The sequence below is a fragment of the Nematolebias whitei genome, chromosome 8 (assembly GCF_014905685.2).
Source record: "Nematolebias whitei isolate Nwh7 chromosome 8, NemWhi1, whole genome shotgun sequence".
Classification (NCBI taxonomy): Eukaryota; Metazoa; Chordata; class Actinopteri; order Cyprinodontiformes; family Rivulidae; genus Nematolebias; species Nematolebias whitei.
In genome coordinates, this window is record NC_056505.1 from 42493881 (window position 1) to 42521797 (window position 27917).

Here is a 27917-nt window from a genome sequence, read left to right on the forward strand (position 1 = left end):
AAAATCCTTGATGGAGACACAAAAGGATCTGTCATTGAGGTAAGATCTGAACCAATTGAGGGCTGACCCTGTGATGCCCACCTACTGCTCTAACCTAGCAATGAGGATCTCATGGTTGATGGTGTCAAAGGTGGCTGTGAGGTCCAATAGGACAAGCAGTACATAATCACCGGTATCAGTGGTTAAGACAATGTCATTAAAGACCTTCAGCAGGGCAGTTTCAGTGCTATGGAGAGGTTTAAAGCCAGATTGGAATAGCTCTAAGATGGCGTGACCCTCCAGGAAGCACTTCAACTGGGACTCAGCTATTTTCTCCAGTAGTTTAGAAACAAATGGAAGTTTGGAAACAGGCCGTAAGTTGGACACGACTGAGGGGTCAAGGTTTGTTTTTTTCAGGAGAGGCTGGACAGCAACATGTTTAAAGTTTTTTGGCACCACGCCAGTGGAAAAACTACTGTTTACTATGGCAAGAATGGACAGACCTAGAGTAGGAAAAACCTCCTTTAGTAGTCGAGGGGGGACCACATCAAAGGGGGAACCAGAAGGTTTCAAGCTGCCCATGACCTGCTCTAGAGAAGATAGAGTGATGGGTTCAAAATGGTCAAATAGAGCTACAGATTGAGGTGGGATGGATGGGTCATGAGTTGGAGGGGAAATGAGAGCCCGCGAGGTCGCAATTTTTTCCAAAAAGAAATGTAAGAAGTTCTCGCACAGCTCAGTCGAGGCTTCCAGAGGTGATGGTTCAGTGAGGTGGAGAACAGAGTTTAGGGTGGAGAAGAGGACACGTTGGTTGCGAGAGTTTGAGGTAATTATATCAGAGAAGTATTTGGATTTAGCAGCTTTCACTGCTTTCTGATAACAGCGCCAACTCTCTTTAAGTATTTGAAAAGAGACCTGCAGCCTGTCTTTCCTCCACTTTCACTCCGCCCTCCTACATTGCTGTCTAACAGCCTAGGTGACGTCACTCAGCCAAGGTTCTGCTCTGAGTTTTGATTTTTTGGTTTTAACAGGCGCAACATGATCCAGAGTCTTTAAGCAGACAGACTTGAACTGGGATGTCAGCTCCTCAGTGGTGGTGAGAAACACCGGGGGCTGAATTATCATTTCAGAGTTATAAACATCAGTGAAACGTACGGCAGTGAAGTGGTTAATGGTCCAGCTGCGACGTGCAGGAATTCACGGCTTAGGAGTTAGATGGGGGAGGGTGAACTCAAACTGGACTGGCATATGGTCTGAAAAAACATTATCACCAATTTCATGATTACTAACAGTCACATCACGAGTTAAAACAAGGTCCAGTGTATGTCCATGCTCTTGGGTGGGACCGTTTACATGCTGTGTTAGATTAAATGAGTCCAATACATCTAAAAAGTCCTTAACCAAGGACTTCTCCTGACAGCACACGTGCAAATTAAAGTCCCCAAAAATGAAAACATGATTATATTTTGGTGTGATTTCAGCCAAGAAGTCAGAAAACTCATTTATGAAATCCTTAGATCGAGGTGGGCGGTAGATGAGTGCAAATAACGTCGGAGGCGAGTGGCCGAGTTCAAAGACGCTCAGCTCAACGCTGGCGTGGGAAACTGGGATGGGCAGTTGTTTACAGTCAAAAGTTGATTTGAATATTGTTAATAATCCACCACCGCGCCGGCCTGATGGCTGCGGTGCGTTACAATACAGACAGTTTGGTGGCAATAATTCCATCAAGGCCCTGGACTCACTCGGAGACATCCAAGTCTCTGTGATACAGAATAAGTCCAACTCGTACTCTTGAAAGTAGTCCCTGAGGATAAAAGTTTTGTTGGTAACAGATCTTGCGTTGACCAAACACATCTGGATACTGTCCAAAGTGAAGCCAACCGCGGTGAAGTTCGCGCGTGCCAATGGCTGCAGGTTTTCAATAAAAACCCCTCCGGGTCGGTCCGAGCTGTGCACTGGCTGACAACTGTTGTTTAACTGGTCCAGGCACGCGGGAAGCTGGTGATGGAAACCATGACCACCAGCTGAAGAGGAAGATGCAGTGCGCAGGGCTTTAAGCTTTACCAGCCGCCCAGCACGTTTTCTTCGGCGTCTGAAGCGATGTCTCCGGGCAGGGAGGTGAGGAGCGCAGCGGAGGTAAGCTGGCACGTCCGCCAGCGGGGGGGGGGGGGGGGGGGTCCAGAGGTACGCTCATATTTTTTCATTTAGCCTTTATTTATCCAGGTTAGTCTCATTGAGCCACGAGAACTCATTTTCAAGAGAGACCTGTTTAGGGAGCACATGGTGGGGGTTAAGGGCCTTGCTCATGGGCCCAGAGTGGGGCGAATGAGGGTGGGGGCAAGTGTGGGTGTTTCACCTACCCCACCCACAATTTTTTTTTATGTTGTCGGGGCCGGGACGTGAACCGGCGATCTTCGGATCACAAGCCCACCTCTCTAACCTCTGCGCCACCACTCCCCTGATATTGTTTCAAATAAGTGACATCGATGACAGAAAAACGAAAATCCAGAAGCTGTTGTTGGTCATACATCAGTAGTGATGTATTTGGGGCGGCTGTGGCTAAGTGATTAGAGCAGTCGTCCTCCAATGCAAGAGTTGGGGGTTCGAATCCACCAGCAGTCACATGCCGAAGTGTCCCTGGGCAAGACACTGAACCCCTTGTTGCCTCCGATGTGTGTCCCATCGGTGTATGAATGTGATAAAGCACTGATTAGTCTCTTTAGAATGGTTTGTTCAATTAGCTTTGTAGAGATCTAGTAGAGTGCTGAATGAATGGGTAAATTAGGACACAGATTGTAATGTAAAGCGCTTTGAGTATCTCGACAAGATAGAAAGGCGCTATATAAGTACACTCCATTTACCATTCGGTTTAGTGAGTCTATATCACAGATAAAAAACGAACAAAACAAAAATAATCCAAACACCATCAGCAGAGGTGGGTTGCAAGCCATGTACACAGGCATCATCTTACCGGAAGTTGCCATCTTACCGGAACCGGAAGTTATTAGATTACAGAACTGATTCACAGCTGCTGCTGATTATGATTTTATAATTCTTTTCATGCCTGTGATGCTGGTAAGCAGCATCACATCAATTATGTGATGACATGTCCCCGTCACATTTAAAAAATATTTGTTTGGACCCCCCCCACCCCCCACCCCACACACACACATTTACCTTGAAATATTAGTTCACCCAGTGCTGTTTGCATTTCTTTGTGAACAGGTCCATTCTACTTAATTAATAGAAGAATACGCAAAGCACTAAAGTCCACTCTGGGTTTTCAACAACTCTCCACACTGCATGCAGTGTTTCCCCAGGGTACTTGTCTTGGCAGGAGATACTCATCTCTCAGGGGTTTTTTGTGGACAGGGTGGGGGGGGGAGGGGGAAACGGCTCTGTGTGGCATGCTATCTTAGCGCTACATTAGTGCCAGCAGTTGTCAAACGCAGTGGGGGTGTTAGGATGCTCGAGGTGAGCAAAGCGTGCTCTATTCACACGAGGAGAGCTGTTGGTCAGGCTACTTCCTGTTACTCTCTAAAATAGTTATTGAATCAAGTTACTTATGTAGGAAAACATGGATGTTTAACCCCTTAAAATATACCAAAATACAGGAAATGGCATCTACTTTATTCAAAACTGTCTGGGGGAAGACCCCCAGACCCTCCTACCAGTGTGCCTGCCCCCCGCCCCTTACAAACACTTCTGACGCAAATGCTGGTTAGACATTTTCATCAGTGTTTAAACAGTCTGTGTTCACAAAGAACATTTTCACTGCACAGAACATCTTTGTGTTGATGTTGGAAATGACTCCAGCTCCTACTCTGAAAGTTATTTAGAACGTTGGGAGTCCTAAAAACAGTTCTGTGGAACTTCTTCCTTTTAGATTATGATATTGAGCATTATAAATTAATTGCAAACTAATTGACTGAAATGTGTCTGTTCAATGTGTTGTTGAGACTTTTTGAGTTTTTTGCTGCGGGGCAGTACTCTGGGGCACATATTTTACGTTGTATAAGTTCAAATACATTGAAACCTCATTTATGTCACTGTTACTTGAAGCTGAATTGTTTGTTGTTAAAAGCAGTTGTTTGTATTTTTCAGAGAGCATTTTTAATAAACGATTGCAATATGTCAAGATTTTATTCTATCAACACCACAAAAAAAGTTTCAGGCTCAGGATTTTTTTTTTTTTTTCACTTTAAACCCTGGAATGCCCTGGTGTGCTGATGAGCTCTGACTGCCTTCGTCTTTGGGGGGAGATTCATTTGCTGTTTTGTAGAACAGCTCACGCAGAGAAGATCATAAGGTGCTATGTTCACCTTTATGACATTGTATTGTGCATATTTTCTGTTTCATTGACATAGACAATTTGATTTTATTGAACTGATGCGGCTCCAAAATGTCACAACAAGCTGTGCATGTCAGCTTGCTGATTAGGTTGACTCAAACTCACATTAGCTGTTTGCAAAGGCTTTTTTGGCTTCAGGTCCAAGCCATACAGACACTAACTGGGAGTTCAGTTTGACTGACAGCTGCTATTCACTAACCATGCATAAATTCAACAAATTAAAATGCTTGCTTTGTATTTTGTTTAAAATCTAAAGGTGCTCCTTCAAAAGCATAGCTGTGACTTACCTACCACAAGAGTTGGCTCATTCTGCAACTTCTTGCTGCTTTAGCATTAGCATTCTGTTTAGCATTAGCCTTTATTTTTTCACATTTTGCTTTGTTCTGAAAACTTGTCACAGTTTGTTTTTATAAAATAGAAACAGTAATAGCCAGTTATAGGCACACATTTTTCATTTGTGTTGTTTTAGTTAAAAACTGCTTTTAATTTAGCAGGAAGATTTTTTGGGGTAGAGGTAGGGCAGCCGACCTGGGATCTGAAAGTTCTAGGTTCGATCCCCAGCCACTCCCATATATCGTGGTGTCTCTGAGCAAGACACTCAATCCCTAATTGCTCCCTAGGCGCTTACATAGCTGCCCACAGCTACACCTGGGTGTAACCAGGTGTGATGGGTTTTAACCCATCAGAGAACTCATTTTGCCATTGTATGGGAACACACAATGACAACATAGCACTTATTATATATATATTTTTTTTTCACATCTAGTATTTCCTTTTTAGTTTGACGCAAGGTGGTTTAATATTTTATAAGTATGTTTATATTTTAAGTATCAAGTGTCTGTGTATTGGAGTACATTTTTTAAAATATTGTTCTTTTTTTACTTGAATGTAATAAGCAAGTTGCCTGCTGCAAATCAAAATATAGAATAATTTTTACATTTAACTTCATTAATATTTTATTTCTTGTAATTTAAATACAATTGTCAGACACAGGAATTTAGAATAATATGTTGTCATTTGATTCAACTATGTGCTTTATTTTGTTTGTGTGTGTCCATAAATGTGTTGTTCCTTGTTTTACCACTGTTTTCCTCCAAGTAGATCGCAGCAAGGCATGACCAGGTGGGGACCCCCCTCTGCCAACTCAGCTTCCATCATGACCCCCACACCCCCTACATCCCTCCCTCCCTAACCCTCTCTAACTAGCAGTGGTGGGCACAGATAACCAAAAAAAAAGCTTTGCTAAACGCTAATTCGCTAACAAAAAAAAAAAGCTTTGTTAAGGCTAAACCGCTAAACAGATAAAAAAAAAAAATATTGGAAGCTAATGCTAAATAGCTAACTGTTATCATCACTGCTGTCTTAGACTCTGTAAGACTCTCTGTAATGTGACAAAGTTGTCAGTGAACACAACTCAAAACAGTTCATAAATCACAAGTAAAGCATCCATGTCCCATACAGAGGGGAACTTTCAGAACTTTATCCGGTCCATCAGAACCAAAGAGGCAGAGCAGAACTCTGCTGTGCTGAAGCAGAATTGCATCACAGAGACAGTGTGACCGTTGAGGTTTTTTTTATGATATTTTCCTGTTCTGGCTTCATTTATGTTAAAGTCTCTGTTAGTGACTGTAAACTGACACCATGAATCAGAGATTGTTTTCTGTAGTTATGAGGGGGAAAAAAATATCACTGTTATGGTGGTGACTTCACCGGGTGGCACTTAGTTTTGCTTAGCGCTTCATAGCATAGCATTGCTCTCTGTAAATCACCGCTCTCTTGTACACTTTTAGTGCAGACAGCTGCCCTAAAGAAAATGAGCACACTTGAATTAACAGCATTTAATTTTAGTGAAAGCTAATTCCTCTAAAGATTTTCAAAGTTAGCAAAAATGCTAATCTGCCAAATGGAAAGTTAGTTCTGCTATTAGCAGATTAGCCTAACCCTGTCCACCACTGCTAACTACCATACTACTAATGCTCAGATCAGCTTCTTTAACACAACTGCCATTCATCCTGATGCATGGTCTATAATCCAGGTAGATCAATCTAGCCAAGTTATGTCAGGTCCTCTGAACGGATTTTTCTTGTTTAAACGTTTCACACTTTATCCATACTTCTTCGGTCTGGCATGTTTCAACAAAGAAGAATCTGTCCAGAGGACCTGACTAAACCTTAAGACAACTGCAATTCCAAAAAACGTTGGGATGTTGTATAAATGGTAAAAAAAAAAACAATCAAATAAACACACACAAAAAAAACAATTATGTGCAAACTTCATAATCCTATATTTTATTCACATTAAACAAAGTTATGCAACATATCTTTTTAGAACAAAAACAAGGTATTTATAAATTTGACAGCAGCAACACATCACCCGATAGTTGGGACAAAGAATACAAAAGACTGTAAAACAAATAAGAAATATTTTGCAACTGATTCAGTCAATTAGAAACAGGTATGGGTATAAAACAGAGACAGTTAGAGAGGCTGAGTCTCTCAGAAGTAAAGATGGGTGGAGATTCAGCAATCTGTGAGAAACTGCATCTAAAAATAGTTGAACAATATTAGAGAAAATGTCCCTCAATGGAAAACTGGTAAGACTTTGAATATTACATTATCTACAGTTTATCATATCATCAAAAGAATCTGTAAACATCTCTGAGCTGAAAGTCTATTGGATGGTTGTAATATTGAGGTCCTTAGGGGCCACTACATTGTGGACATCACTGCATGGACTCCACAGATCAACACACTTCCACACATTGTCTGTAAACAGTTCACCGTGTAATCAACAAATGCTGCTTAAAGTTACTGTTTGCAAAGTTGAACTATTTAAAAAATCAAAACGTAATGATCAAAATCTGCACTGCATTTTTTTTCAAATTATTGGATAATGTGTTCTTAAATAAAAAATAAATAATCAACATTTGTGTTGTGGCTGCAAACAATCACTTGCATTTTTTTCCATATGGAAAAAGAAATGAATCAACAGTCAGTGGAAACAGGTCCGGCGTTTAGAAGCTATTTGAGTGTTAGCAGTTTGAATTTATACTTCTGTAGTAATTTGTTTAACACTTTAAAGTGCGCGGCCGAACGAAGCCCGCCATCTTTTTTGGGACCATAAAATAACGTCTCTACAATCCTTGTTTTGTGCTTAAAGTGGGAACCAAACACATAGCTCCATTTGCTATCAGCATGTTTATTCCCTTTGTTGCCTCGGCTCTGACAGCTGTGTTTACAGTGCTGTTGAAATTAAGTGGTCTTCCTCGGAGCTACAAAAAGTAACCTGTGACATCGGTTCTTTCCACCTAACGGGGTGAGTGGGCCTGCACGCTAGAAAGGGAGGTGGCTGACCTGTAGCACTGTTGGGAAGGAGTTGCTTATCTCTGTGGTCCAGTAGAGGCTCCATTTTATTTGACTGTCCCATGCAATCTTTTGATTTGGATTTATTCTTTATGGAAAATGCAGTCTTTATTGAATCTATTGCATTTTGTTTTCATTAATTATAATGATAATTTATATAATATAATTTCATTATTTAAACAGATAAGTCACAGAGTCTCAAAGACTCATTTACAAATGAGACCTGCTTGCACAGAAAATAAAAAGTGGTGAAAATGACAACATAGGGTTTGGACACAAAAAAAGTTCCTAACATGCTCTTAATCTTTGGCTGAAGGTTAACAGCATGATAATGAAAAAAAAACCTTGCATGAGCACATAATGATGCTGCCATTCTGCAGGGGAGAGGGATGCAAGGGTGGTGAGTATGTCCAGAGACAACTCACAGAGGCACGCAATTTGGACTCAAACTGAAAAACAGTCCTTGTTGGACTTGGATGAGATCAGGTTCCCCGACTGGAGAACTGTGGGTTTTGCCAGGAGACAGCAGCCTCCCCCAGCTCTTTATCCAAAAACTTGATTTCAGGGTTGAGTGATCTGCCTTGAGTTCCAACCCCCCCCCCCCCCCCCCCCCCACCCCCCCCCCCACCCGCCCCCCCAGGTGTGACTAGCCTTGTTCCGGTCCTTCTCATAGAGCCAGAAGCTGCAGCTCTGAGGGCAGGGGCAAACTGAAGACCTGCTTTGCTCGTGTTGGCTTTGTGCTAATCCTGAAACACAAACACCAGAGAAGAAGAACAACAAGAGTAATTGAACTAATACTGAGCAACCTTCGTTAGACACAGAGCTGACGAGCAGCAGCTAATTAACCTGACAAACTTTCTTAACGAGGTGAAGAGAACTGAGGAACGATGTGATGATGGGCAGATATAGTTCAGGTGAGGCCAGATGTGCCTAAAGGTGTGATTAGAGGTGTCTTCAGCCAGGTCATGCAGGAGGGTGGTGTCCTTTCATGTGTCGTACTGAGTGAATCCACTGAAAGTTACCATTTGACCTAACACGAAACAACAAATCCAGTAGATAGAACCCTCCATCAGACAAGAGTGAGAGAACATTCCCAGGTCTCCTCAAGTCCTCCAAATGGTGTCCCAGACCGATACCAGCATTTCTACAAGTACTTGTACTTGTAAACAATGCTCCAATGCACCAATACCACCACTGGGTGGCGCCATTTCCGCTGCACAAGTGACCAAAGGTAAAAAAAAGTCTGTAGTTTAGAGATAAACTACAGACAAACTACAAGATGAAAAGTTTTATGATAAACATGGATGATATTAAAAAAGTAGATTGTCTGCTGTGCTCAGCGAAACTGTCCAGAGGAGGGGAGAACAAGGACAACTTCAACACAAATAATTTGATTAGACACTTGAAGACAAAACAGGAGGCGGAGATCAAAGAGTTTGCTGCTGCTAGCAGCTCAACACAACCAATGCTGCAGCAAGTTCTCCAAAAACATGAAAAAATGGCTCCAGACAATCCACGTGCAGTGATGATAACTGAGGGGATTTTAGCTCCGAGGACTGTAGCTGAAGTGGTTTCTGCTGGACGTAGAGTAATGGAACATTTTAACACTCCACCTTAGCTTAGCCAGGAAGATATTCAGCTGCAGCTCAACCAGCCCACAAGAAGACTCCAGCAGGACGTGCCGACCTGCTGGACCAGCAGCTGTTACATGCTCCAGACTCTGCCTGAACTGCAGCGGTCTCTGGGAATTTCTGGGTCTGAATATGAACTTTCACACAACCTCACCGCTCACCAGTGGGTTCTGGTGGAAAAGATTATAGGCATACCAGCTCTGTAATATTAGTTCTCCTATTACCAATGAATATTACTTCCTCTGCTTTAGGTACAAAGATTGCTTTTTCTCCAGCATCACTGATCCAGAAGCAAAGAACATGGTGATCTTGGAAAGAGGCTGGAGGAGAGGCACAGGAGAGAAGGGGGAGCAGGAGAGGCAGAGATGCAGTAAGATCTGGAGGAACCACCATCTAAAACGATCAACAAGGCCCAGCCCAGCAGCAGTCAGACTCTGGACAGTATCTGAGGAGATCACACATGAACAAGCCTCAGCATCAACAGCAGCGTGCCACTGGGTGCTGTCATACAGGTGGAGACAGACCTGAGAGAGCCTATCATTGCTCGAGAAGATAAACCATTGCAGTACTGGTCCATAAACAAAGTAATGTTTCCCATTCTGATCCAAATGTCTCAAAGAGACCTCTCAGCACCGTGCACTAGTGCAGACAGTGAAAAGCGTTTTAGCTCAGTGTCATATATTGTTGATGAGAAAAGAAAGCAGCTCACAGCTGATGATGCAGAGAAGCTTCTTTTGATCAAAAATAACCTGCAGACAGCTGAACCTCATTAACATCTGGAGCAGCTGGAACAGAACCTTGAAGCTGCAGGACAAATGAACACGTAAACTATACAAAAGTGCATTTTGTTATTTTGTTTCTGTTTCTGAGATTTTCCTGAAGTGTTCAAATGTTATTTGTGTTTACCTTTGAACTTTGCATAAAAGCAAGATTACCAGGAATTGTATTTATATAGTTATGCAGATATAAAACATTTAGACTTTACTTATTTATATTATGTTGCACTTTGTTAAATGTTAAGAAATGAAGCAGTTTATAATTCTGCTACTGTTGAATTACTTTGTGCTGCTAAACACCATTGAATATGGTTGTTTACATTTCAAGTAAAAGATTTGTCCGGTCCATGTTTAAGAAATTTATACACGTTGAAAGAAAATCTGTGTTGTTATCCAACAATTTTCAGTCAGGTCATCTGGACAGTTTTTTTTTTTTTTGTGCTGAAACGTTTCACCTTCCATCCAGAAGGCTTCATCAGTCAAGGAAACACACAACACAAAACATTGGTTACGTACTGTAACCCCAGATTCTATGAGTATAGGCGTAGCCCTTTCAGAGCTGTCGCTTAGTGGGTTTATCCCGTTATGCAAAGCATCGCACTGAAACATTTAGTCCACGCCCACCTGTTGTGTGGGCCCCACCTGGTCCATATAAGTTATGTTAAGAGCGGGTAATCGGCTCCCAAATAGCTTTTTCTTCAGCCATTTAGGAGCCAGTGAGGCCCAACGCTTAAAGGGCTACGCCTATATTCATAGAATCTGGGGTTACAGTACGTAACCAACGTTCTATTTCGTATAGGCTTCTCCCTTTAATAGCTGTCGCTTAGTGGGTTAAGGGCGAAGCAGATGTAGTCCTCGCCTCACTGGGTCCATTCGAACACCATACGAAGTGGCAGCTTGCCCAAAAACGTCTTGTCACTCAGCTCTCCATGTGCGTAATTACGTGTTGCGTAATTATGCGTACCATGCACACACGCATGCTGTGTAGTTATGCGTTCTGAGTGCATGAATGCCCCGAAAAACTTTCAACAGGGAAAGGAAGATGCTGAAAAAGGGCCATGAACCAACAGATTCACGGCTGATCAATATGAACAGATTAATAATAACAAGTGAACTGATTATTAATCAAATGAACTGCTTGGTAACAATAGTCATGAACTGATTAGTGGCAATAGAATCAGAACAACAGTCACAACCTGTGACTGATAACATCTCACACTGTAAATGCATACAGTCAGATGTGAGTTTAAACGAGGTTCCATGAAACAGCAATATTCATTCTGTTAAAACACTAATGACAGAATGTGTCATGGAAAGAGCAATCACATCACGTAGATAAATGCGAATAAATGAGCAGGGTGTTGACCACGCGGCCGCAGTGCAAATATCCTGCATTGTCATACCATTATGCACAGCAGTCGAAGATGCGATACCTCTGGTCGAGTGAGGTTGTCAGGAGGCTCTAAATCTGATGCTCTGTAGGCTTCAGAAATGGCTTCACACAGCCAGTGTGACAGGCGCTGGGTGGATAACGGGTGACCTGCAGATGCATCTCTATGATGCACAAACAAATGTTGAGTTTGACGCATTGCGGCTGTGCGCGCTATGTAACACGTCAACGCCCACACAGGACAGAGAAGGTGGAAAGATGCTTCTTCTTCTGATTTGTGTGTGTGTGTGTGTGTGGGGGGGGGGGGGGGGGGACCCCAACAATATCACTCTTGATTTAAAAGAGCTTGTGATGTTTTTAGGCATAAAGGCTAGATTAGGTTTCAGATCAGCTGAGCTGCCATCAGCCTGAATTCTGAGACATGACGGAGAGGCAGAGAGGGCAGATAAATCACTCACACTCTTAGCGGATGTTAAAGCCAGCAGCAGGGCTATTTTAAGAGACAAGAATTTAATTGGAACCTGATTCAGAGGCTCAAATGGAGCTTTGATCAGGGCTTGCAGGACCAGCGTTAAATCCCACTGTGGAGCAAGTGGGCGTGAAGCACGCCTGAGATGTGTGCCGCTCCTGCTGAAAACGAGGTTCTCACTGGACTTGTTCTGCGGTCTCACATTTATGCTGATGCGAGCCGGCGAGCGCTGGGGAGCGGTGTGCGCGCCTTTATCAACGCAACGCCGTTTGGGTGAAGGCTGCCGGCACCGCGGGAGCGCGCGTTTGACACTACTGCGATGAGACGCGTGCCGCTCCTGCTGAGAGCGAGGTTTCTCACTGGACTCGTTCTACGGTCTCACATTTATGCTGATGCGAGCCAGCGAGTGCTGGGGAGCGGTGTGCACGCATTCATCAACGCAACACCGTTTGAGTGAAGGCTGCTGGCGTCGCGGGAGCGCACGTTTGACACCGCTGCGGTGAGAAGCGTGCAGCTCGGGCTGAAAATGAGTTATTCCACTGGACTCGTTCTGCGGACCACATTCGCTTCGACTGTTGTGTCATGCGAGGGTCTCGTGTTTATTTTTGGAGCTGCGATGATTCTGGAAAACCTTTTTTTAAGGCCACTGGCTCGTTTTGTGTGGAGGATGTGTGAGGAGCCACTGTGAGGTCATCCGAGCTGACAGACAGGCTAAAATCAGACACTTTAATATTTGAATGATGTTTTATTTCTAAGCTCGTGTCATCATTACACACATCCTCCGCAAACCGTCATTTTGAATCTTCTCCACCATGAGCTCTGCGGTTTGTTGTCCCAGGGCTCTGCTTGTTAGCTGTAGTGAACTAGACCTCTAACATCGATCTGTCTCTGAAGACCTTCAGGGGACAGGAACTGTTATTTCATCGATTTGAATCCAAAATACAAATTATCTCATCAAGAGATTATTTAATTGTATCCTGAATTAATCAATTGAAAGCACACTCTTCTTTTTTTATTATCATCTATTTTACAATATCTTGATAATCAAAAGTGTGTTTAGTTCATACCATTTCTAATGTTGAAGTAAACCACTAATTTAAATCAACTGTGAAACAGTATTAATGATTTTTAAACGTCATTAGACTTAGATCATACAAGTTAAATGTGTATTTACGAAGTAAGCGTGCATTTTAATCTTCTGTCTGAGTGAGTAGTGGATTTGATGTCGGTCAAAAATCAGAACAAGTTATGAGAACGAAGTGCCTTGTTTTTAAAACTCTCAGACAGTAAATAAGAAACTGGTACCTGCAAAGTCTGTCATTTCTTCAAAATATTTTCCTGTCTGTACTAACCGTTCTTAAAAACATTTCTGCTGTCTGGTGACTTCTAATAACCCTCTGACATCACTAAAACTACACCCCTGCTGGTTGAGGTAACAAATCAGGAAGTACCAAGTGACAGGAAGTGGATACCCTTTAAAAGTCAACACTTCTTGGAACTATTCAGTCTTCCTGGAACTTTAAGTCTTACAAGTCTTACTGGAAGACTCAGTCTGATGGCGAGTCGTACAGGAACTTTCAGTTCTTACTGAAAGTCTGTTTGGAGTTCTGGCTGGGACTGCAGTCTTGCTGGAGTCTTATAGCTGAACTAAATAGCTGATGAATTGGACCATGTGCCAAGGGTCCGTCCATTTCAGTGGAGTCACAGCCTGCCTCGCTGTGAACTCACCCGGGCGTAACGCCCTACAATTCTAATGAAGATTCCTTCTAAGGAAGCTTATTCTGTTGGAGTACTTCGTCATGACTTCTGATGATTTCCAGCCACTCTGATCGGAGATGCTGAAAGAAGCATGAAATGGACCTCTGTACCAGAGCTGATTTATCTTCTGCTAAGGTAACGAGTCGTCACACGCTGAGTGTACCGAGGGCTGAGCTGGGGTCGGAGGAAGGGTGCCATTTCTGGTCAACACATCTTCCTTCATCCATCTAAATTCTCCTCTTTAAATCTAAATCTCTTTAAACTTTACTCCTCTGTAAACCTCTGTGCCAGTAAAGCAAGCTAGATGCCTTCAGAGATGAATTATTCTCCATCAGTAATCATCTGTTGTCTTGTTATTTGAACTTGCTAAGTTTATTAATCAGAAACAGATCAGCCAATCAATGTGTACATGTTTGATGTTAAATTTTGATTATGTTAAATAAATGACCGCATTTATTCTGATGGGTCAAAGATAAAATGGTGTCTCATGTCACTACTTATACACTCCACTCTCAAGTTATCTTGGTCACATGGCAGAAATTTTATCTCAAAAAAGAAATAATCCATTGTTAATTAAACAATTAATATTCTTTGTGCTTGAACTAGCTTTAAGAATAATTAATTAGTAGTGTGTCCACAGCAAAGCTGTCCCGACATCACTACATGGCGATCTCAGGGAAACCCTGAACCTCCGGTTGCCGGGATGAGAAGGGCTGATGTCTGATGGGCGGGGCTGGCGGCGTAGCGGAGCGGGGAGATGCTGCTGCAGCCGTGGAGCGTTGTTTTTGTTGTCTTGAAATTGGTCCCGAATATCACGTCCGTCGCTGAATGGGCCCTCCAACAAAAAGCCTTCTGTAGCTCCTCCGAGAGGGAGGGAGAGTGACGAGCCAGGTAGACCTCTGGAAAACCTTGTCCTCCAGGCTGCAATGCGAGACCGGCAGACAGTAGAAGAGGTGCACAAGTTGAGGATGACGTCAGCTGCCTTGCAGAGGGAGCTCTACGTCTCCTCCAGCCTCTTTGAAACACTGTATGCCAGCAGCGTAATGTATTGTTCGCAGCGGCCGCCTGGAATGCACACTGGTGAACTCGGTTGGAGAGCAACGTCACCGTCTGGTCATGCTTACCCGGAGGTGCAGGACGCTGGTCCAATCTGGACATCTTTGCTCCGAAAGCCTCCGCCTGGCTCGGCTCCAGGGGGGCACCGAGGGAATTTCCGCTCGGTGAAACCCCTCCACTCTGGTGATGGGCGCGAATGTGGGAACCGGCGCCCTCAGTCTACCAGAACCGGCTGTGGCCTTGTTCCAGCAGGACGTCACTGCTGGGAAAACGAGGCCAGATGGGATCTGGACGGCTAGCCGGAGTGGAGCCCAGAAACCTTCCCGCCAGATCATCCGATCTGGACGGGGGAAGGAGAGGGACGGAAAAAGTCCCTTCATGTCAGCCCCCTCCTGGATTATGCCGGGCAGCTCCAGAGGATGTCACCGACGGCTGGGAGCGGTGTGGTTGCCGATGCGAAAAAGGTCCGGGGGGGTGAGCATTCGCACAGCTCCCTCATTCCGACACTATGCTCTCCAGGAGGGAGTGAGCAGCGGGGGCTGCTGCTGACATCGCCTGTCCCTGAGGAGCCATCCAATTTGTTCTGAGAGTCGGCGATAAAAGGAAAATTACAAGATGGCGTCATCCAGCGTGTAGCGACCCGCCACTGAGAAATATTCCTCGGCGTTTACCTTGAAACAAGACTGCTCGTCTGCTTCTCCTCGGGGAGGAAAACTCACCGAGGCGGCAGGAGGTTGGCGTGGCGGGGCCACAGGCAGCCTTAACAAAGGTTGAGCTGGTCAAGCTAGACAAATTCCCTTCTTTGTTCTTCTGACAGTGCTATTAGCTTGCTGAAGAAAAATGGGAGCCGATTACCTGCTCTTAACGTAACTTATACGGACCGGGTGGGGCCCACGCAACAGGTGGGCGTGGACTAAATTTTTCAGTGCAATGCTTTGCATAACGGGATAAACCCACTAAGCGACAGCTCTTAAAGGGCAAAGCCTATATGGAATAGAACTGATTCTTTCCCCCAACAGCTTACTCCAAAGTGGAACAAACCAGTTATATTGGTGCTAAGATGGTCTCTTTGGCACAACCCCTCCTCCGATGCTGGCCCTCCTCGTCGACAGTCATGTCAAACTGGTTCAAAACTAACAAAGTCCATGCTCAATAATCCAGGTATACAATCCAGCAATTTTGTGTTGTGTGTTTCCTTGACTGATGAAGCCTTCTGGATCGAAGGTGAAACGTTTCAGCACAAAAGAAAGAAACTGTCCAGATGACCTGACTGAAAATTGTTGGCTTGTATACCTGGATTGTTGAGCATGGACTTTGTCTGTTTTGTTATATTTTTATTTATTTTAAAATGTTGCAACAGTATATAAATCATGCTGTATACTTGATCTGATACACTCAAAGGGACTGTAGGTTTCTAAGTAAGGAGAGGCACCTTGTTCTAAATAAAAGAAATGTGTTTTTAAGTCACTATGTAATGTTTATGTTCGAACTCAGTAAGTTCTTGGTGTCGGTACTCAGTATCGGCAAATAGACACACTGAAGTACTCGTACTCAATTTGATAAAAACTGGTATCAGGCCACCTCTATTTACTATGTTCCAATGTAGATTTACAAGATTCCCAAATTTCTGCATTCAGATTTTCATTTTTGACATCCCAAGTTTTTGGAACTGTGGTTGTAATATATCGAGCCAGTTTCCCAGTAAAACCATCAATTATATGAAAGCTTTCAGTTGAAAAACGCTTCTTCCATCAAACCTAATTTAGCTATTTTATTCCAGTGCATGTTTTATTTTATTATTTGTCACTTCTCTGTTAAACGAGATACATAATACCGAGATGCTGTTCAGCTGACAGCCTTAATAATCGAGAATGAAAAACAGATGGGCTGAATGCCATAAAAACATAGTTTCAGTTTCCAAAAAAGTTCAATCTGGTCCTCTGGATATTCAAAAAAACAAAAAACAAAACAAAGCAAAAAAATCTAGAAACGTTTCGTCTCTCATCCAAGAAACTTCCTCAGTCTGAGGTGCTGTTTTCAGCTCAGTCTCTTAAATAGCACCTTCTCAGAGTGGATCAACCAGTTTGCTGCTGACAACCAGGCCAGGATTCTGCGGTCTACACTCATCTCCAAGGCCAGCGGTCACTCTTTCAAGGATGAAGATGTTCACATCCTGGACAGAGAGGAACGATGGTTTGAGAGAGGAGTAAAGGAGGCCATCTTTGTGAAAAGAAATCGTCCATCATTAAACAGGGGTGGAGGCCTCCGGGTTCAACTGTCCCCCTCTTACAATGCTGTGATTGCTAGTATCACTCAGCCCTCTGTGAGTAGTAAACAGCCATCAGTGTGCTAATGACCCATTGTTAGGCTGATGGTCCTTCTTGAGCATGTGATCAGCTGGTTTTGGTTGTCAGCAGCAAACTGGTTGATCCACTCTGAGAAGGTGCTATTTAAGAGACTGAGCTGAAAACAGCACCTCAGACTGAGGAAGTCTCTTGGATGAGAGACGAAACATTTCTAGATTTTTTTGCTTTGTTTTGTTTTTTGTTTTTTTGAATGTCCAGAGGACCAGATTGAAATTTTTTTGGATTTTTCTACCTGGATTATTGAGCATGCATCAGGTAGTTTCAGTTTAACAGAATATCACACACTGAGAGATTTGATGAAAGTTATAAATTGGTTGTTTTGTTTTCAGGGTTCAGCTTTCTGCATCTCCAGGAAACAGCAGCGGTCTCATGAGTGTGACAAAACATTGTTAGAAGTTTTTTACCTCTTCATTTCATTTGTTCGGACTTTACTGTCAGTGGGTTCACTGATGTCCTTTGAAAGTATAAAACAGTTTAATGTGGTTAAAAATCCATTATTATTGGATCACTCAGAGCGAATAGAAAACTCAACCTTTTTCACATTTTCATGACAGAAGTTGATGTTGGATAAAAATGTCCTCTTTTCATCTTAATTACTAAAAGAAGCCATACACGAGGACACGTGAAGATATTTAACAGTTTTTTTTTTACTTGCAAGGACAGACAGTCACAACAGATACATACACAGATGTCTCATTGAAGCCCAGTTATGAGGACCTGCACCTGACAGTGTGCGAGATACCTTATCAGCTCTTGGTCAGCATGACCTCGGCTACACATGCAGGCTCCTCTCTGAGAGGGAAAATAACTCTCTGAACACACACACACACACACACATGGTTCAACAATTTAACATTAGTTAGTGATAAGCATCCTTGACCTTGATAAAAAAAATAAATAAAAAATATCCCTGACAGTTGTTTACAACAGGCCACAGACTTCAGGTGACACGTTCTCTAGTTATAAGAACTGCTAGAAGGACACAATGAAAACTTCTGAGTTTTGGAAGCATGTCTCGGTGTTTATCCTCTAAACAAGCGTTCATTTCAGAATGAGCATTCATTGCAGAACTAAAAATGTCCATAAATCCAGGCTGTTTGATGAGGAGGAGAGAATATCAACATGAAACGAAGATGCAGCTGTACTTGTAATGTCAGGATATTTCTGGAGTAATTTAATTCCATTCAATTCAGTTTATTTCTGTAGTGCCAAGTCACATCAGAAGCCATCTTAGGGCACTGAACAGAAGCATAACAAAACAATTGGTGAAAGTTATCTATCTAAGGAAGCAGCAGATTATGTTGAATCTTCAGCTTGTTCAGAATTCATTTCTCCACTTTGGATCCAGCAACTTTTGTTGGATTATTTTATTAGTTTTTTGTTTGTTTTGCAGTGAAATGCACACATTTATTGTATTATTAATTTTAAAATTATTATTAATCTCACCACCTTGATTTAATCTTGCCTGTGGGAGGTTTGACTTGTTTCCAGCCTTATTGATGGAAGTTTTTACCAACATAAAGAATGTATGAAAAACATGTTGTTTATTTTTCACAAATGAAAGTGGGCCTTCTCAGATTAGCCTCAAATACAACTGACACTTTATCAACTCAGATTACACTGTAGTGATGGGAAATATTGATATTTTATTATAAAAATTAATTCAGTGCAATTCAATATGATTTACAAAATTCAGATGTAAGCCACTGAATAAAAGTAAATTGAACCTTTTATATTTGGGGGCCTTCCTGTGGGCCCACCACCTGCAGGAGGGGCCATATGAGTCAGGTGCATGACTCCATGGGCAGTGGCCGAAGGCAGTGACTTTGGCGCTCTGACTGCGGCTTACCAAATCTGGCTCTTGGGACATGGAATGTTACCTCACTGGTGGGGAAGGAGCCTGAGTTTGTGCTTGAGATTGAGAGGTACCGACTATATATAGTTGGGCTCACCTCGACGCACAACATGGGCTCTGGAATTGATCTCCTTGAGAGGGGCTGGACCTCATTCCATAGAGAGGCGCCGAACCAGTGTGGGTCTACTTTTAGCCCCCCGATTTGGTGCCTGTGTGTTAGAGTTTTCCTCAGTAGATGAGAGAGTAGTTTCCCTGCGCCTTTGGGTGGGGGAACGGGCTCTGACTGTTGTTTGTGCCTATGCGTCGAATAGCAGTTCAGAGTATCCAACCTTCTTGGAGTCCTTGGCGTAGGTGCTGGAACGTGCACCAACTGGGGACTCCTTTAGTCTTCTGGGGGACTTCAATGCCCACGTGGGTAATGACAGTGTGACCTGGAGGGGCGTGATTGGGAGGAACAGCCTCTCTGATTTGAACCTGAGTGGTGTTCTATTGTTGGACTTCTGTGCTAGTCATAGTTTGTCCATCACAAACACCATGTTCAAACATAAGGGTGTCCATAAGTGCACTTGGCACTAGGACGCCGATGATTAACTTTGTATTCATGTCATCTGATTGACCATTTGTTTTGGACACTCAGGAGAAGGGAGGAGCTGAGCTGTCAACTGATCACCACGTGGTAGTGAGTTGGATCAGATGGCAGAGAAAGATGCCGGACAGACCCAGTAGACCCAAACGTATAGTGAGGGTTTGCTGGGAATGCCTGGCAGAAGAACCCATCAGAAAGATCTTCAACTCACACCTCTGGGAGAGCTTTAACTGCATCCCAGCTGAGGCGGGGAACGTCGAGTCCAAGTGGGTCATGTTCCGTGACTCAATTGATGAAGTGGCTGCCTTGAACTGTGGCCGCAAGGTTGTCGGTAATTCTCGCAGTGGCCATTCTTGAACTCAATGGTGGACACCCTGGGTTAGGGAGGCTGTCAAGCTGAAGAAGGAGTCCTATTGGTCCTTGTTGGCTGTTGGGACTCCAGAGGCAGCTGAGGAGTACCGGAGAGCCAAGCGGTCCACAGCCTTGGCTGTTGCTGTGACAAAAGCTCAGATGTGGGAGGAGTTGGGTGAGACTCTGGATAACGACTCTTGGTTAGCTCGAAGGAGATTCTGGCAAACCATCAGATGGCTGAGGAGGGGAAAACAGCACTTTACTAACACTGTAGTCAGTGAAAGTGGAGTGCTGTTGACCTCAACCAGTGATGTCATCGGGAGGTGGAAGGAGTACTTCTCGGACCTTCTCAACCCCACTGACATGTCTTCCATGGAGGAAGCAGAGTCAGGGGACTTTGGGTTTGGTCTGTCCATAACCATGGCTGAGGTTGCCGAGTTAGTTTAAAAGTTCCACGGCAGCAGGGCTCCGGGGCTGGATGAGATTTGCCCTGATTTCCTAAAGGCTCTGGATGTTGTGGGGCTGTATTGGCTGACACACCTTTGTAACATTGCGTGGATATCAGGGACAGTGCCACTGGATTTTCAGACTGGGGTAGTGGTTCCCCTCTTCAAAAAGGGGGACTGGAGGGTGTGCTCCAATTACAGGGCATTACTCTCCTTAGCCTCCCTGGTAAGGTCTATTCAGGGGTACTGCAGAAGTCATTCTGATTGCTGGTCGAACCTCAGATCCAGGAAGAACAATGCAGGTTCTGTCCTGGCTGTGGAACACTGGACCAGCCCTTTACCCTCACTAGGGTCCTCGAGGGGTCATGGGAGTTTGCCCATCCTGTCTACATATGTTTTGTGGACTTGGAGAAGGCATTTGACTGTGTTCCTCGGGGTACACTATGGGGGATGCTCCGTGAGCATGGGATTGTGGGCCCGTTGTTACAGGCTGTTCAGTCCCTAAACAAGCGGTGCAAGAGTTTAGTTCGCATTGCCGGTAGTAAGTCGAACTCCTTCAGGGTGGGAGTTGGACTCCGCCAGGGCTGCCCATTTTCACCAATTCTGTTCATAACTTTTATGGGCAGAATTTCTTTGTGCAGCCAGGGGGCGAAGGGATTCCAGTTTGGTAGCCTCAGGATTCCATCTCTGCTCTTTGCGGATTATGTGGTCCTATTGACATCATCGTGCCGTGAACTTCAGCTCTCACTGGAGCAGTTTGCAGCCGAGTGTGAAGCAACTGGGATGAGAATCAGCACCTCCAAATATGAGGCCATGGTTCTGAACCAGAAAAAGGTGGATTACTCTCTTCAGGTCGAGTGTGAGGTTCTGCCTTAAGTGGAGGAGTTCAAGTATTTCGGGGTGTTGTTCACAAGTGAGGGAAGAATGGAGCATGAGATTGGCAGATGGATTGGTACAGCATCTGCAGTATTGCAGACTCTGTACTGGTCCATTGTGGTGCAGAGGGAGCTGAGCTGTAAGGCAAAGCTCTCTGTTTACAGGTCAGTCTATGTTCCTACCCTGACCTATGGTCACGAGCTCTGGGTAGTGACAGAAAGAATGAAATTGCAGATACAGGCGGTTGAAAGGAGTTTCCTTCACAGCGTAGCCGGACTCTCCCTTAGAGATAGGGTGAGAAGTTCAGTTTTCTGGGAGAGACTCAGTGTAGAACCGCTGCTCCTCCTCATCAACATTAGCCAGTTGAGGTGGTTCAGGCATCTGTTAAGGATGCCCCCTGGACGCCTTCCTAGGGAGGTGCTTCAGGCATGTCTGACCGGGGAAGACCCAGGACACGCTGGAGAGACTATGTCTCTCGATTGGCCTGGGAACGCCTTGGGGTCCCCCCAGAGGAGCTAGAAGAGGTGGCTGTGGAAACACCTGTCTGGGCCTCCCTGCTCAAGCTGTAGCCCCTGCGACCCAATTTTGGAACAAGTGGAAGATAATGGATGGATGGATGGATATTGCGGGGGGGGGGGGGGGGGGGGGATGGATCCCTTCTAGGGTAAAGTGACGCCTTTCATAAAATTATCACATTGTTTCGTGTGAACACTGTTTTATAAACCCTTATGTTTAATCTGATTATTCTGGTACAATTGAATCTGGTACAATTGAATGTTCCTGCAGGAAGTCTGCAGAAACAACAGCTTTTGCTGCTCTTAGAGCTCAGAAATAACCTCATCCTGTATTAAATCACGAGACGAGAACCTGGTCTTATGGTCAGAAGCTAGCTTCACACGAAGTCTTTGAGAGTGGAGTTGAAAGAGTTGAACCAAGTTTTCTATCAGTCTTATCAAACCAAGCTGCAGAGGATGTGTTCACTGAGGCCAGCAGCGCTCTGCTCTGACCAGCAGCTTTGATGTCATTGAGCTTGTTCCTTGATGCCAGTTTTAGCTGTTAGTTCATCATCATGGGACTTTACTCAGGGCTTAATTTGAGCGGGATACTGTCTGAACAGGCTCTGTGAACTAACCCTATTTTGACAGGATGCGTTCCGGTAACTGTTTGCTTGGATCCGGTAACCCTCAAGCTTACTAATAAAGCTTACTAAGGATGCATGAAAGAAGCGGAGCATGCTCTATTCACACAAGGAGAGCTGTTGGTCAGGCTACTTCTTGTTGTGCCATTAACACTAAAATGCTTACTGAATCAAGTGTTTACTTATGTAGGTAAAACTAGATGTTAAATAACTCATTAAAATACACCAGAATGTAGGAAATGGCATCTACTTTATTCAAAATTTTCTGGGTGTGGGGTGGGGAGACAACCCCGCCCCACCTTATTATTTACATTCCGGCATTGTTTGGTTCACGGGTTTACAAATTAAGCACTGACTTTACTGCCTTGACTGTTTCATGTGGTAATGACCAGAGGTAGCTTAAAGAAGGGATCCTCTTTGGGGCTATAGTGCAGAATGTGAATGAGGCTATAGAGCTTAATATAAAATCTGACCAACTAAGAAGAGCTCTTTTAAATGTTTCCCTGCTTTGAATATGCATTCAAGTGAGTTTATGTTCAGTTAACACATCGTGATTGAGCCTATACCCAGCTAACCTTCCAAATGACTCGTAGATCCCAACCTGAACATTGGATTCAGCCTCTAGGTAATATGATTCTATGTCACCATCTTGTAGAAATCCCTTCATCTGACACAAAGGCATGTCCAGTTCCCCATGTGTTATTATGATTGAAATCTTTGTGTACATTTGTATTTTTTCCACACAGCTGATCTGAACATTCATTTCACATCCCGCCACATTTCAGATTTATTCACTTCAAGTTTACTGACTGTTGTTGTATAATTAAATCTGACAAGTAGTTCCAGAACGTTTACTGAAGAATGAACTCTGTGTGTTGTCTCTGGAATTTAACTGAGCTTGCTGTTTTCAGGGGGACTAAAGGCAAAGATATCAGCACAATCAAGTCCCTGAGGGTCCTACGAGTTCTCAGGCCTCTGAAGACCATCAAACGTCTGCCAAAACTAAAGGTTCCATTTAGCTAACATTTCCTGATTTATGTTCATCAATTTAAAAGTAAGTAAGTTCAGTCATTTAGATAAATAAATCACCAAAAAAAGTTAAATTGTGTCATCTGGACAGATTCTTCTTGGAAGAAACGTTTCATCTTTCATCTGAAAGACTTCATCAGTTTGAGGTCTGCCACCAAGGTCTGTCATATAAATAGTCAAGTCAAGTCAAGTCATATTTATTTATAGAGCACAATTTAAAACAGATAGACTGTTATCAAAGTGCTTAACACTAAGGGTAACACTGAGAAATAAAAAGCAGTAAGAATATACCTTAAAAAATTAAAACAACAGCATTAAAATGAAGACATGGAACAAGATATACTAAATCAACTCACACAGTATGAAACGCCAGAGAGAACAGATATGTTTTTAGCAGGGACTTGAACACAGGAAGGGAGGTGGCATGCTTAATGTTGGGGGGTAGGTTGTTCCACAGTTTGGGACCCATGACTGAAAACACCCGATCTCCTCGGAGCTTCAGTCGTGTTTTTTGAACAACCAAAAGCAGCTGATCGGATGATCTCAGAGCCCGAGAGGGAACATATGGTTCCAGTAGGTCAGAGAGGTAGATGGGTGCAAGGCCATTTAGGCACTTATAGGTCAGGAGGAGAATTTTGAAATCAATCCTAGTTCTCACAGGAAGCCAGTGTAGGGAGGATAGAACTGGTGTGATGTGCTCATACCTCGGTGTACCGGTTAAGAGCCGAGCTGCAGCATTCTGGACGAGCTGTAGCCGTGAGATAGAGGCCTGGCTGACCCCAGCATACAGTGAATTACAATAGTCCAGGCGGGTTGTGATGAATGCATGGACTAGTGTCTCAAGGTCGGGTCTAGACAGCACTGGCTTGAGCTTAGCTACCTGCCGCAGTTGGAAGAAGCTTCTCTGCAGAACTGAACTGATCTGTTTGTCGAACTTAAAATCCGAGTCAAAAACCACTCCAAGGTTTTTAACAGAGTGCTTCAGATAAGGCTGAAGGGAGTCCAGGTTCACAGGATAAGAGGCGGCAGCTGAGCTAGGGCTAAAGACAATGACTTCAGTCTTCTGGTCGTTAAAACTTAGAAAATTTGAAGCCATCCATGTCTTAATGTCATCCAGACATTTGAGGAGAGGGTGGACGGAACAAGCACTGGCTGGTTTCAGTGGCAGGTAGATCTGACAGTCATTGGCGTAGCAATGGAATGGAATACCATGTTTTCTCAGGATCGACCCCAGCGGAAGCAGATAGAGTGAAAATAGAAGGGGTCCGAGAATCGAGCCCTGCGGGACACCGCAGGAAAGAGGCATTGAAGTGGATAGATTTTTACCCACCTTCACACAAAAACTCCTGTCAGAGAGGTATGAGCGGAACCAGTCTAATGCAGCACCTGTAATCCCAACCCAGTGTTCAAGCCGAGAGATGAGGATACTGTGGTCAACAGTATCGAAAGCGGCAGTAAGATCGAGGAGTACAAGAGCCACAAAATGGCCAGAACCATTTGCTGTTAAAATGTCATTACAAACCCTAACCAAAGCTGTTTCGGTGCTGTGGAGCTGCTTGAAACCAGACTGAAAGACCTCAAAGATTTTGTTCTCAGTTAAAAACTGATTTAACTGAGTAAAAACTACTTTTTCCAGGATTTTGGACAGAAAGGGGAGTTTTGAGATTGGCCTGTAATTTGAGCAGGCTGAAGGGTCAAGACCAGTTTTCTTAATTAACGGTGTGACTACTGCATGTTTGAACGCCTCTGGGACAACGCTTGTAGCAATACTACTGTTTAGTATTGTTAGAACAGCAGGCCCAATCGCTGGTAGAACCTGTTTGAACAATGCTGCTGGGATGGGGTCCAATGGTGATCCTGATGGCTTCATGTGACCAGCAACTTTGTTTAACAATGGGAGTGTGATTGGTTTGAATTGCCTGAAGTAGCAGAACACGAAACAAAAGCTGATGGGTCGACTAAGGAGCGGGGGATGGAGGCCCTGATCAACTCCACTTTGTTAACAAAGAATTTAGTGAAGTCATTGCAGGTGTCAACAGAGGCCTCCATACATGAATACGAAGGGACATTTAGAATGGAATTTACTGTTGTGAATAGGGCGCGGGGGTTGTGTCTATTTGAGTTGATGAGTTGGGAGAAATATTTGTTTTTTTTCAGATTTGACAGTGTTCTGGTAATTTTTTAAACAGGTTTTGAGCAAAATGAAGGAAACCTGGAGATGGTCCTTTTTCCACTTGCGCTCAGCTCTCCTGCACAGGCGTCTCGCTGCCCTGGTGGTCTCATTCATCCATGGGTACTGGGCTCTCTTTGGTTTCCTGACTTTTAGTGGGGCCACCAGATCCAAGATCTTAGTGCAGGTCACATTGTGGTTACTAAGCAGCTCCTGAGCACCGACACAGGCAGAGGTTTCAGGTGTTGTAGCAGCAGTGGTAATAAAGGCAGAGGAAAAACGAGCAGCAGTTGAAGGGTTAAATATACGACAGGTCCTGGGTGGAGCGGGAGATTTAGAGACACGAGCAAGAGGTATTACAAATGAGATTGGTTTGAGATCAGACATGACAGCATCCCCAATTTCCAGATTTAGCACAGAGACACCACAAGACAGAACAATATCAAGAGTGTGACCCTGATGGTGTGTGGGACCGACAACATTTTGCACCAGGTTTAAAGAGTGGATCAGATCTAAAAAGTCCTGAACCAAAGGCTTTTCAGGGCAACAGACGTGCACATTGAAGTCCCCTAGAATCAGCACACGGTCGTATTTTAACAGTATTGCAGTGAGAAAGACAGACTTCACTGATGAAGCCTGTGGAGGATTTGGGCAGTCGATAAAGCACCGCAATCAACATGGGGTTGGAGCGGCCCAGTTCAAAATGCAGCAGTTCAAAGGTCTGAAAAGATGGTGTCTGTAACAGTCTGCATTTCCAGATTTTCTTAAAAACAGCCAACACTCCTCCACCTCTTCCAGATGACCTCGGGCAATTAAGAAAAGTACAATCAGCAGGCACCAGTTCAGAAAACACACTTGACTCACCCGGAGGAAGCCAAGTCTCCGTCAGAAACATGAAATCCAGATTATTTGTGCAGAAAAAGTCGTTCATGATGAAGGTTTTGTTTGTTAAAGACCTCACATTGAGGAGAGCAAACCTTGTTGGGTCAGCAGCTGAGGGAGAAGTTGAGGGGGGGGCACAGATCAGCGGTTTCGGTTTGTTTACGTCGGGTCCTCGCCTCCTCCGGCCGGAGAAAGTGCAGCCGGGACGAACAGCCGGAATCCAGGAGCCGCCGGACACAGCAGGGTCGTTGGTACGATCAGATGGGGCAGCAGATGGTACAGCTGTTGGACCCGGGTTGGTTTCGGTTTGCTGGATACGGTTGGAAACACCGCAGCTGGGCTCACTGCACGCCTCCGACCCAATGTTCTGCAGCAGGCAGGACTCCGCGAAGCATCCAGGTGGAGAAACCTCATTCCGGTGGACAGCTGTAGCTGAGGAACGAGCGAGGCTAGCTTTGAGCCTCACGAGGCGGCCAGCACGTCTCCCACGGCGACGAGAGTGATGCTTTCGTGCAGGCACGAATGCCGCGCGCTGGAGATACCCAGGTACGTTCCCAAGCAGCGGAGGTGGGGGCCCAGAACCCCGATCAAAATGTTCATAGGAGGTGAGATAAGTGGTGGAAAATTGTAGATTGAGCAGTTGCTGGCGATCATACACCAGTAGTGAGCTGATCTTATTGAAGAAAAATGATAAAAATAGCAAAAAAAGAAACAGAGTGGACAGAGGTGAACGGCAAGCCACCAGCTCGGGCGCCATCTTGGAATCAATGGAATCAAATAGCACCTTATTGGGGTGTTTCAAGCCAGCCTGCTGTGGAGTTCCCAGTAACTGGCTTTACACATGCATATATGAGGACCATCAGTCTAAACAGTCAATCATCTGTGCATAACAATCAGTTGTTATAGGTAAGATTGCCAACTTGCTACTGACCAAACCAGCCTGATGACAACCTGGCCAAAATGGTTAAAAAAATTATTTTACATTTGATTGTCATGCACTGATGATCCTTTTCTATTTTTGGGCAGATAGTCCCTTTTTTCATGTGTAAAGCCAGTTTCTGGTAATTCCACAGCAGGCTGACTTGAAACACCTCAATGAGGTGCTATTTATAAGACAGATATTGGTGGCAGGCCTCAGACTGATGAAGTATTTTGGATGAAAGACGAAGCGTTTCTCTCAATAAGAATCTGTCCAGATGACATGATGTAACTTTTTTTGTCATTTATTTACCTGGATGTCTGAGATTAAAAATACTTTTTTTAACCATTTTGGCCAGGTTGTCCTCAGGCTGGTTCGGTGAGTAGTAAGTGAACATCTTGCCTATAACAATTGATTGTTATGCACTGATGATTGTTTAGACAGATGGTCCCTTTTTGCACGTGTAAAGCCAATTTCTGGTAACTCACCGGCAGGCTGGCTTGAAACACCTCAAGGAGGTGCTATTT

General features: G+C 44.1%; 1 protein-coding gene across 1 annotated transcript in view; it reads left to right on the top strand.

Moving 5' to 3' along the window:
* cacna1ba (calcium channel, voltage-dependent, N type, alpha 1B subunit, a) overlaps positions 1-27917 on the top strand; it is a 668325-nt gene that overhangs the window by 428600 nt on the left and 211808 nt on the right. The window contains exons 31-32 of the mRNA XM_037680745.1: positions 5429-5452; positions 23302-23398. Coding sequence (XP_037536673.1) covers positions 5429-5452; positions 23302-23398 — 121 coding nt within the window. The remainder of the gene's footprint in view (positions 1-5428; positions 5453-23301; positions 23399-27917) is intronic.